This window comes from Balaenoptera borealis, assembly GCF_965194805.1.
Source record: "Balaenoptera borealis genome assembly, chromosome: 1".
NCBI lineage: Eukaryota > Metazoa > Chordata > Mammalia > Artiodactyla > Balaenopteridae > Balaenoptera > Balaenoptera borealis.
In genome coordinates this window covers 78,776,370-78,788,027 of record NC_138860.1, presented here as the reverse complement: position 1 = coordinate 78,788,027, position 11,658 = coordinate 78,776,370, and the positions used below count along the sequence as shown (strand labels likewise).

General features: G+C 38.8%; 1 protein-coding gene and 1 pseudogene across 2 annotated transcripts; one reads left to right on the top strand and one right to left on the bottom strand.

Annotated features, from left to right (window-relative positions):
- The first annotated feature begins 1,734 nt into the window (after positions 1-1,734).
- On the top strand, positions 1,735-9,793 carry LOC309634217 (mucosal pentraxin-like). Its single transcript, XM_082404161.1, has 2 exons — positions 1,735-4,721; positions 7,270-9,793. Exons 1-2 carry the CDS (start codon positions 4,658-4,660, stop codon positions 7,857-7,859), a joined length of 654 nt encoding a protein of 217 aa, XP_082260287.1. The 5' UTR covers positions 1,735-4,657; the 3' UTR covers positions 7,860-9,793.
- A 70-nt stretch (positions 9,794-9,863) lies between these two features.
- On the bottom strand, positions 9,864-11,368 carry LOC309634209 (olfactory receptor 10J1-like; annotated as a pseudogene). Its single transcript has one exon. The product of its transcript is annotated as an olfactory receptor 10J1-like (transcript).
- Between the last annotated feature and the right edge of the window lie 290 nt (positions 11,369-11,658).

The window sequence follows — 11,658 nt, the reverse complement described above, 5'->3', positions numbered from 1 at the left end:
TTTATATGTGATAGAGGAATTAAAGATCTTATGAGGTATTTTTTCCCCTAACTTACTTGTTTGGTTCCACCAACTCAATTCCAGGGAAATTTTTTAAAAGGACGATTTATTGAGGGTAATGAACAAAGGTGGTAGAACTCTATATATCCCTTTATCTCTCATACCTGGTGCCTGGACAGTACACCCTCAAAGTCAGAGAATTTTCCACATAGAGTTGAATGTGGCTGATGATAAATAAATACGGTGTTAAATTCTAAGGTTTTCCATTCTGGCTGGTGGGATCAGGCTCTGTTCCCAGCCCTGGTGATTGCTGGGTACTATTACTTTTCTCTTTTTTTAATTTTTATTGAAGTATAGTTGATTTACAATGTTGTGTTGGTTTCAGGTGTACCGCGGAGTGAATCAGTTTTACATATGCATATGCATGTGTCCACTCTTTTTTTTTTTTTTAGATTCTTTTCTCATGTGGGCCATTGCAGAGTGTTGAGCAGAGTTCCTTGTGCTGTACAGCAGGTTCTTATTGGTTATCTATTTTATATATAGCAGTGTGTATATGTCAATCCCAATCTCCCAATTTATCCCTCCTCCCTTATCTCCTGGTAACCATGAGTTTGCTTTCTACATTTGTGGCTCTATTTCTGTTTTGTAAATAAGTTCATTTGTACTCTTTTTTTTTTTAGATTCCACATATAAGCGATATCAAGTGATACTTGTCTTTCTGTGTCTGGCTTACTTCACTCAGTATGATGGTCTCTGAGTCTATCCATGTTGCTGCAAGTGGCATTATTTTGTTCTTTTTGATGGCTGAGTAATATTCCATTGTGTATATGTACCACATCTTCCTTTTTTTTTTTTTAACATCTTTATTGGAGTATAATTGCTTTACAGTGTTGTGTTAGTTTCTGCTATATAACAAGGTGAATCAGCTATATGTATACATATATCCCAATATCCCCTCCCTCTTGCATCTCCCTCCCACCCTCCTTATTCCACCCCTCTAGGTGGTCACAGAGCACCAAACTGATCTCCCTGTGCTATGCAGCTTCTTCCCACTAGCTATCTATTTTACATTTGGTAGTGTATATAAGTCAATGCTACTCTCTCACTGCTTCCCAGCTTACCCTTCCCCCTCCCTGTGTCTTCAAGTCCATTCTCTACCTCTGTGTCTTTATTCCTGTCCTGCCCCTAAGTTCATCAGAATCATTTTTTTTTTGATTCCATATATAGTGTTAGCATACAGTATTTGTTTTTCTCTTTCTGACTTAACTTCACTCTGTATGACAGACTCTAGGTCCATCCACCTCATTACAAATAACTCAATTTTGTTTCTTTTTATGGCTGAGTAATATTCCATTGTATATATGTGCCACATTTTCTTTAGCCATTCATCTGCTGATGGACATTTAGGTTGCTTCCATATCCTGTCTACTGTAAATAGTGCTGCGATGAACATTGTGGTTAATGACTGTTTTTGAATTATGGTTTCTTCAGGGTATATGTCCAGTAGTGAGATTGCTGGGTCATATGGTAGTTCTATTTTTAGTTTTTTAAGGAACCTCCATACTGTTCCCCATAGTGGCTCTATCAATTTACATTCTCACCAACAGTGCAAGAGGGATCCCTTTTCTCCACACCCTCTCTAGCATTTATTGTTTGTAGATTTTTTGATGATGACCATTCTGACCGGTGTAAGGTGATACCTCACTGTAGTTTTGATTTGCATTTCTCTAATGATTAATGATGTTAAGCATCTTTTCATGTGTTTGTTGGCAATCTGTATACCTTCTTTGTAGAAATGTCTATTTAGGTCTTCTGCCCATTTTTGGATTGGGTTGTTTGTTTTTTTGATATTGAGCTGCATGAGCTGCTGGTATATTTTGGAGATTAATCCTTTGTCAGTGGCTTCATTTGCAAATATTTTCTCCCATTCTGAGGGTTGTCTTTTCGTCTTGTTTATGAAATACCTGATATTTATCTTTAAAAATAAAAAAAAAAATAACAGTTGTGAAAATTTAAATTTATAACAGAGTAAAGTTACAAAATTGTATATCAAATACCATATATACCATATTTTTGCCACACCATATTTGTCATAATTGTTTCCTGTCTTTTTTTTTAAGGTAATATTTATGGATACAATCAGAAAGTCCCTACATTCTTTCCACTTCCTTACTTCCTCCTCCCTCAGAGGTAACCACACTGAGAATGTGTGTATGTTTCCTTTGCATGTTTATACATATGTAATTATAAACATATGGTATTATTTTAAATTTACACATGTATTTCAAAATTTATCCGTATTCATTGACAAAAAGATCCTAATCTTATAATCTATAGCACATCAAGATGTCTTTAGCACTTAATTAAGTCCTTGTAAGGTAAACACAGTTGGCCTTTCATATCTATGGGTTCTATATCCACAGGTTTAACCAACTGCTGTTCAGAAATATTTAGAAAATAATTCCAGGAAGTTCCAAAAAGCAAACCTTGAATTTGCCATGCACCAACAACTATTTACATAGAATTTACATTGCATTAAGTATTATAGGTAATCTAGAGATGATTTAAAGTATACAGGAGGTTGTGTGTCAATAATATGCAAATACTGTACCATTTTATATAAGGAAATCAAGCATTCATGAATTCTAATTTGGGGGGGGGAATCCCCCATAGATGCTGAGGGAGTACTGTACTTGGAATCTAGCATTAATATTTTTATTTATTTTTTTTGGCTGTGCCGCACAACATGTGGGATCTTAGTTCCCCAACCAGAACCCACGTCCCCTGTATTGGAAGGTGGATTCTTAACCACTGGACAACCAGGGAAGTCCCATAATAGTTTTATATTTTTAAATTGTGTGTGTGTGTGTGTGTTTAGGCTCTAAACATCAGAAACACAAATCAAAATCATCAAAGAAATTTTTGTATATTTCTGATGTAGCAAAATGTAGTTAAATTTCAAACTTCATTTTTTTTCAAACTTCATTTTAATGCATTTAGTTTTATCCTCAAATGAAATGTGGGATTGACAAAATGTCAATTTGAATCTGTCCATAAATTGTGTTCTTGCTTTCATAAAGTTAATTCAATAATATGAAGCACATTAAATGTGGATAGGTCAAATTTGTCTTTTTAGATATGTATCATGAATATTATTAAAGGCTTTAATAAAATTAACTTACAATGTAACCTTTAATTGTAATATATTGACCTAAAGTGACATATTTTATGGAAAATAATTTATTTTATGTTGTATAAACATATACCATGAAAAATAATTTTAAAAATTCCTTAGGGAATTCTTGATATGTTAATGTGCATATAGTTTAGAATTAAAGGAGAGAGGGAGAAATCAAGATTGATTTAAACCAACCTAAAATTACACAAATAAGACAAAAATTTTAAAATGCTTTAATTCTCATTGTACCATTTCTGACTCATATAATATTACTGTCCAACTAGCTGACTTGCTGTTAATCACCCAGCTAAGACTGAAAGAATCACTAAGCCCAAATCATCAACCCACAGACTCATGAACTAAATAAATGTTTTTTGTTTTAAAAACTGAGTTTTGAGGTGGTTTGTTGCACAGCTTCATCAAGTAGAAATAAACTGCCACAACTAATACAGTGGCTTTTGTTGTTTGCAACCGAGAGCCTTTGATAATTTCCTTTAGTTCTTCTCATCAACCCGGAAACACCCAGATTAGTTCATTCCATAAGTAGTATTAGGGCTTTTATAAATGAATCACAGTGATAAGTGCTGGAGATTAAACTGTGGGAGAAAACATACATGACCCATATGTTCTCAAATTTTAAAATCTTATAATGTGTAATGAATAATAAAGGAGAAATTGATACAGCAACTTACAAAAAAAATTTATTAGAGACAGAGAAACACCAGGATAAAATGTTTAGATGTAGTCAGGTTTGTAAATCACAGATTTAGGTCATAACATATCTGGCTTGTTCCCAGTATCTAAGCACTATTCTGTGCCCTCTCAAAATGGGTTCAGTCTATCCACCTTCACAGACACCTTCTTTGAGCTTATTTCCTAGCTGATGTCCAGATTCCAAGTGAAGGGCATCATCTTAACACCCAGCATCTAGAAGCTTCATTACAGAAAACCTGGCAACTTCATCATCAAGACCACAAGAGCTAGATCTCCACTATCTTGAAGTTCACAGCCACCTGAATCAGTAAATGTCAGTTTCTCCACTGTGATACCCCAGCCCCTAAACACAGGGGGGAAATGGTTCCTCCAGCAGCTCCACGAGGATGCCCATCTGACAGAACTAACAACAGACTGCCACAATTTCCTTACATATATTAGGTAATTAAATGTCCCTTTAGGAGGACATAGAGTCTCTTTTTCTTGTGGGGAGACATGACCAGGACAGTTCAGCAGGAAATAGAACACTTAAAAAAGAAAGGAAAGACCCTACAACTGAAGCAATAGACCAGAAAGTAAACAAATCTGTTTCCAAATCCTTTCCTGCTTCAGTTAATATTTACCATTTATAGCTTTGCCTTCTGTTGCTGGAACAAAGGCTGTGCCTCTAAAAGCACAATATAAGAAGTCAGACAGTGAGCATCTCTCCATTGGTAGGACCACTGCTGTTCCTCCCACTACTCCTGAAGATCCAAGGAGCACAGGATGGAGAAGCTTCTTCTGGGTGTCCTGCTTCTCACTTTTCTCTCAGAGGGTATGACACAGAAAGGTAGGTCCTGAGCCTTGCTGGGATAAAGTTTTCTCCAAGTCCCAGGGGAACTGGAGTACAGCACATTTTGTTACTACTGGGGTTGCTGTTTGAGGAAGATGTGAATGAAGGATGTTATAAGTTATCTATTGCAGTATTACAAATCACCTTAAAATTTAGCAGCTTAAAACAACAAACATTTATTATCTCATACTTTCTGTGGGTCAGGAATCAGGGAACAGCTCGGCAGGATGATTCTGACTCAAGGTCTCTCATAAGTTTGCAGTCAGTCAACCAGAGCTGTCCTCTCATCTGAAGGCTCGACTTGGGGAGGATCTGCTTCCAAGCTCATTCGCATGGTTATCATCAGGATTCAGCTCTTACAGGCTGTTGGGTTGAGGGCCTCTGTTCTTCACAGGCTGTTGGCTGGAGGCTTCCCTTAGTTCCTTGCCATATGGACCTTTCTATCAAGCAGCCTATGACATGGCAGCTGGCTTCTCCAACAGTGAGTGATCTAACAGAGAGAAAGGGCCCAGCCCAAAAGCACAGTCTTTCTTAAAAAACTAAAAATAGAACGACCATATGATCTAGCAATCCCATTCCTGGATATATCCAGAGAAAACTATAATTCGAAAAGATACATGTACCCCAGTGTTCATTGTAGCACTGTTTACAATAACCAAGACATGGAAGCAGCCTAAATGTCCATTGACAGATGAATGGATAAAGATGATGTGGTATGTATATACAATGGAATATTACTCAACCATTAAAAATAATGAAATAATACCATTTGCAGCAACATGGATGGACCTTTCTCAGACAAAGACAAATATATGATAACATTTATATGTGGAAACTAAAAAAAATGGATACAAATGAACTTATTCACAAAACAGAAGCAGACTCACAGACATAGAAAAAAAACCTTACAGCTACTAAAGGGGAAACACTGGTGGGAGGGATAAATTAGGAGTTTGGGATTAACATGTACACACTACTATATATAAAATGGATAACCAACAAGGACCTACTGCATAGCACAGGGAAATCTATTCAATACTGTGTTATAACCTATATGGGAAAAGAATCTGAAAAAGAATGGATATATGTATATGTATAACTGAATCACTTAGCTGTACACCTGAAACCAACACAACATTGTAAATCAACTATACTCCAATATAAAATAAAAACTAAATTAAAAATTTTTTAAAAAAGAAATAAAACTTGGAAGCAACTAAAAAAAAAAAAAAAAGCACAGTCTTTTCAAAATCTCATCTTCTGTCACTTACCTCAGTTCTGCTGTATTCTATTCATTAACAGCAAGTTAGCCTACAATCAAGGAGAGGAGAATTATTTCAGACATATTCTTAAAACCACTACAGATGCTGATGAGTAAGGACATGCCTGGCAGAAGGAAGCCCCAGGGCTAGAGAAAGGACAGCTGGCTTTGTTTACTACTTGGGAACACCATTACCTCTCACCTGAGAGAACAAGAAGGGATGTGCAACTTTTATTAGAAAAAGAGGTTATTACAGTTATTAGGGTGTTCATTCTCTGATCCTTCTCAATCCTTTAGTCTGGGTCACGTGAGAGGAAATATGAAATTTTAGAAGAATCTTGAACTTTAAGTAGAGAACCAGTTTCTCCCAAACTAACTGAATTGCCTTTGTGAAGTTGCTGAACTCTGACCCTCAGTTTCTTTGTCTATGAAATGGGTATAAGGATGACATCACACTAAAGGGAAAAATTTACTTTGTGATGCATAAGTGCTACAAAGAAGTTAGGTTTTATTAGCAGTAAAAAAGCTTTAATGTCCTGGCACTCTTTTTTTCTCCCTTTCTATTGTACCTAATAAGCCCAACCCCAGCTTCTCAAGTTTGAGACACCCACTTTTCTGTCATATCACTATCAGTTATAAGTTATTCAAAACACCACTCTCTGGCTAACCACGCTATTTTGCTTCAGGTTTGTATACTGACAAGGTCACAAACCACACATACGGTGATATTTAGATCACTGACATCTCAGAATATGATCAGCAATGGGAGAATATGGGATGCTACATACTTTAACCATTATACTCCATGAGTCATCTGTGTTTCATTTTCTTCTTTTTTTTTTTTTTTTTTTTCATTTTTTTCTCTTTGGCTGCACCACGCAGCATGTGGGATCTTAGTTTCCCAACTGCGGATGGAACCCATGCCCCCTACACTGGAAGCGCAGAGTCTTAACCACTGGACCACCAGGGAAGTACCCTGTGTTTCATTTTCTACACTGGTGTTTGCTGCTCTACCCAGATGAAACCTACAAAGAAGATGAGAGTGGGAGTTGATATAGGACATCTTTAATTCCTCTTTCTATCAGGACAACTGTAGCAAAACCTGCCTTTTAACACTAACATTTTGCTTATACTATCACTGAGATAATGCACTTACAAGCATCTTGTAAACACTGTATATACTCTATCAGGAAGCTGCCCATGATCCATAGTGAGAGCAAATCAAACAAAAGAATTGATAGAATTTTTGCCACATTGTTTTTTTTTTTTTTTTTCTCTCTACAGATTTGAGAGGGAAGGTGTTTATTTTCCCTAAAGAATCAAACAAAGCCCATGTGTCCCTGATCCCCAGGGTGAAGAAGCCGCTGAAAAGTTTCACTCTGTGCCTGAAAGCCTCCACAGACCTCACCCGCTCTTACAGCCTCTTCTCCTACAGCACTAGGTCTACAGACAATGAGCTGCTTCTCTTTGTCAACAAAGTAGGAGAGTACAAGCTCTACATTGGGAACACCGGGGTCACTTTCAAGGTCTCCCTGTCCCCTTATGCCTCAATCCATCTCTGTGTCAGCTGGAAGTCTGCTTCTGGGATTGCTGAACTCCGGGTGAATGGGAAGCCTGTGGGGAGGAAGCGTTTGAGGAAAGGGTACTCTTTGGGAGCAGAGGCAAGCATCATCCTGGGACACGAGCAGCATTCCTTTGGGGGACGTTTTTATGCAAAACAATCCTTTGTTGGGAAGATCTGGGATGTGTCCTTGTGGGATCATGTGGTCCCCTTAAAGAATATGTGCTCCTCCTGTTACAATGGCAACATCTTGAATTGGCGGGCCCTGACTTATAAAGCTAGGGGCTATGTGGTGGTGAAGCCCAAGTTGTAGGTGTAAGCCTCACTCCCTTCAGACATGATTTGTGTTTAATAATAGTCACTCACACATTCTCTTTGAAATTAAATACATTGATTTCCATTTTTCTGGCTCTGTTAAGATGGTGTAAACTACATTAAAGACACAAGGACTAGGTAGACCTTTAATATACATTCTTTGTTGTTGCACACATTACATAATTTTCTGCAGCATCAAACTATAGGAACTCAGGGGAAAACACTGCTTTCAGTATGGCTGTCAATCTTCTAGAGCCCTGTATAGCTGTGGGATGCCCCATGGGGGTCCTGAGTGCAAAAAAGTTCATCAATCTATAAAAATGATGTGACTGCTGAGAGAGGCCTTTCAAGAATGGGCTACTATCATGAGCAGGACCCCCGAATAGAAAATCTCCAATGGGGCTTTCTCAGAAAGCAAGGTTGTGACTGTTACCCTTGAACCTAACCCGGAAAGGATTCAGAAGTGTTCTCAGGGAACCCAGATAAAGGCAAAGATTAACTGCCTTGGAGGCTCTTCTTCACATTCACTCTCTTGGAGGTAGCTCCTCTAGGGAGGCAAAGCTTATATTCCTGCAGGTAATTCTCCATAAGCATGAAGATTTCCCTTCTTGACCCTGGTACCATTAGGGAGTCCCAAGTCCTTTGTTTGACAGGCAATTTCAATGCATCCTCAGTGGGGACACTTGGACTGTCCTCAAGCAGAAGAAGGATAGTGGGTGGGAGACATGGACTACTTTCTTTTTTTCTTTTAACGTCAGCCCTTTATGGACTAGAAGACATTTGGCAAGTTCTGCCTCTTTTGAATGCCAGGACAAATCATCCTAAAGCCTTAAACGTTTCTCACAAATCAATACAATTTTCCCCTTCAGAAGGCAATAACAGTAAGAATTGGGAGACTCCCAGACTCTTGTTTAGGCAAGTGTTTAAACTCAGAGTTTGAGGTACCCAACGGTTAACAGAAAATGAGTTCATCAATGTAAATAGAAATGAAGAGGGCAAAGGCAAGACACAGGCATCACCTCAGGCTCCGCATAGAGATGAATGAAAATCACAGGCTAATTTCCAGATCTGAGACAGTCAGAGTTAGTTGGGAGGTGGTATTAATAAATTTAATTCCTTTTTTTTTTTTTTTGGCTGGGTCATGCAGCTTGTGGGATCTTGGTTCCCTGACCAGGGTTCAAACGCAGCCCACCGGCAGTGGAATTGTGGAGTCCTAACCACTGGACCAGGAAATTTCCTTAATAAATTTAATTTCAAAATAGATCTTCGGAAAGCTAGCCCTACACTTGTGAATACATTATGGCATATGCATTACTCCCAGAGAAAGCATGTATAACTGCAGTGAAATTCAGTTGCTGGGTGTGACAAGTTACTTACTAACATGTAAATATACAAAACTCACCAAGGAAACAGTCCTAATGTGAGCTTCAGCAAAATTGAGAAAAAAAAAAATTTCATGGGTCTCCAAGGCAGGTGAGAATGTTTTAATCTGGTAATATTTCTTCTGAAATGTCAGAGTCTGTTACTCTTGTCATTGCCCAAAGGAGAAAGTGATAAGTCGGAAAGGTGGTTTTGACTGTGCTTTCCACAAATCTTGCCCACCGACCATGCTATCTCTGAAGTTTTAGAGCTCAATATCTACCTGACATTTAGGTTGATCTTTCAACCCAGCACCTCAAACAGGCGTTATGCAGCCCACTTTTCTGGCATTAACAAAGTGGAAACAATCAGTCACCCTCTTGCTTATTATTCCCTACCGACTTTCCACTTTGTGAGGAGCATCTGACCATGTGCCTGGTGGTAACCCCCCAAATGAATAGAGGGTATGGGAGAATGATGGTAAAAACAGAATTCAAGTCAGGGAAACTCAGTTCTTTAATGCAGGCTTACCACCAAATTGTGCAACTCTCTCTGAGTAGAGGAAGAATGATAGGATCAATTTTTCTTGTGATTACAAAAATACCCACAGTATGATAGGGTATATATCAAGCTACCAAAGATCCTAGGCAAGAGGTTTTTGCCAACAGCACGGTGAAGGGCATCCTTGACCTCTTTGTTCCTTAGAGTATACACCACAGGATTAAGGAGAGGAGTAAAAACGGTGTAAGTCATTGAAATCAGCTGGTCCTGATCCCTCATGATCTCTGACTTGGGCTTGGGGTAGGGAGTGGAGGCACAGCCGTAGTGGAGAATGACCACAGTGAGGTGGGAGGTGCAAATGGTACAAGCCTTCTTCCGGCCCTCAGCAGAGGTGATCTTGAGGATCGTAGAGATGATGAGGACATAGGAGATGAAGACCAAAACCATGGGCACCACAATAATGAGTGAGCTGACAAGGAAATTAATTATGTCACGTATAGTGGTGTCAGCATAGGAGAGTTTCATAACTGGGCGGATGTAACAAAAATAATGGGCCGTCTCTCTGTCACAAAAGGGCAGCCTGAACACAGAGGAAGTCTGAATTGTGGCCACAAGTAGCCCAATGCTGCAGGGCCCCCATACCAGCTGGGCACACGCCCTCTTGTTCATGATGACTGTGTACCTCAAGGGGTTGCAGATGGCCACATAGCAGTCATATCCCATTGCTGTGAGTAGAAAGCACTTGTTGATGGCCAAAGTGATAAAAAAGAACATCTGGGTGGCACAGCCAGCCAAGGAGATGTGTTGGCTCAGGCTTACAAGGCTGGAGAACATCTGAGTACAATGACCAATGTGTACGAGGTCTCTGAAGTGGAAAGCATAGTAAAAAAAAAGTACATGGGTGTGTGAAGGTGGCGATCAATACTGATAATTGTCACAATGATGACATTGCCAGCCAAGGTTAAAAGGTATAAGGTAAGAAATACCACAAATAGGATGAGCTGTGTTCATGAAAGCTGGTAAAACCCTATAAAATAAATTCACCCACCACTGCATGGTTCTCAGTCTTCATTGACAAATTCCATGTCCAAAAGCTGGAGACTTAGGCCAAGCAGTCAGAACACATCAGTGTCCAGTGCTTTGAGCAGGGGAATTCTAGGAGAAGGAAATAATAAGGATCTGCTCCAGATGGATGTCCAGTTAATGAGGACTATTGTTCACCTATAAGTAAAAGATAGAAAAACACAATCAAGAGAAGCAAGAAAAAATACAATCCTGCAGGCTGTGGAACAAAAACCACATTCACAGAAAGATAGACAAGATGAAAAGGCAGAGGGCTATGTACCAGATGAAGGAACAAGGCAAAACTGCAGAAAAACAACTAAATGAAGTGGAGATAGGCAAGCTTCCATAAAAAGAATTCAGAATAATGATAGTGGAGATGATCCAGGACCTCAGAAAAAGAATGGAGGCAAAGATCGAGAAGATGCAAGAAATGTTTAACAAAGAGCTAGAAGAATTAAAGAACAAACAAACAGAGATGAACAATACAATAACTGAAATGAAAAATACACTACAAGGAAGCAATAGCAGAATAGCAGAATAACCAAGGCAGAAGAACAGATAAGTGAGTTGGAAGACCGAATGGTGGAAGAGAATAAAGAAAAAAGAATGAAAAGAAATGAAGACAGCCTAAGAGACCTCTGGGACAACATTAAATGCAACAACATTCTCATTATAGGGGTCCCAGAAGGAGAAGAGAGAGAGAAAGGACCCGAGAAAATATTTGAAGAGATTATAGTCAAAAACTTCCCTAACATGGGAAAGGAAATAGCCACACAAATCCAGGAAACACAGAGTCCCAGGCAGGATAACCCCAAGGAGAAACACACAGAGACACACAGCAATCAAACTGACAAAAATTAAAGACAAACAAA

What these genes read in the sequence shown, in the direction of transcription:
- LOC309634217 (XM_082404161.1), top strand. Translation starts at nt 4,658, where the DNA reads ATGGAGAAGCTTCTTCTGGGTGTCCTGCTTCTCACTTTTCTCTCAGAG. An exon ending in AGAGGGTATGACACAGAAAG is followed by an intron (nt 4,722 to 7,269) that starts GTAGGTCCTGAG and finishes TTCTCTCTACAG; the next exon opens with ATTTGAGAGGGAAGGTGTTT.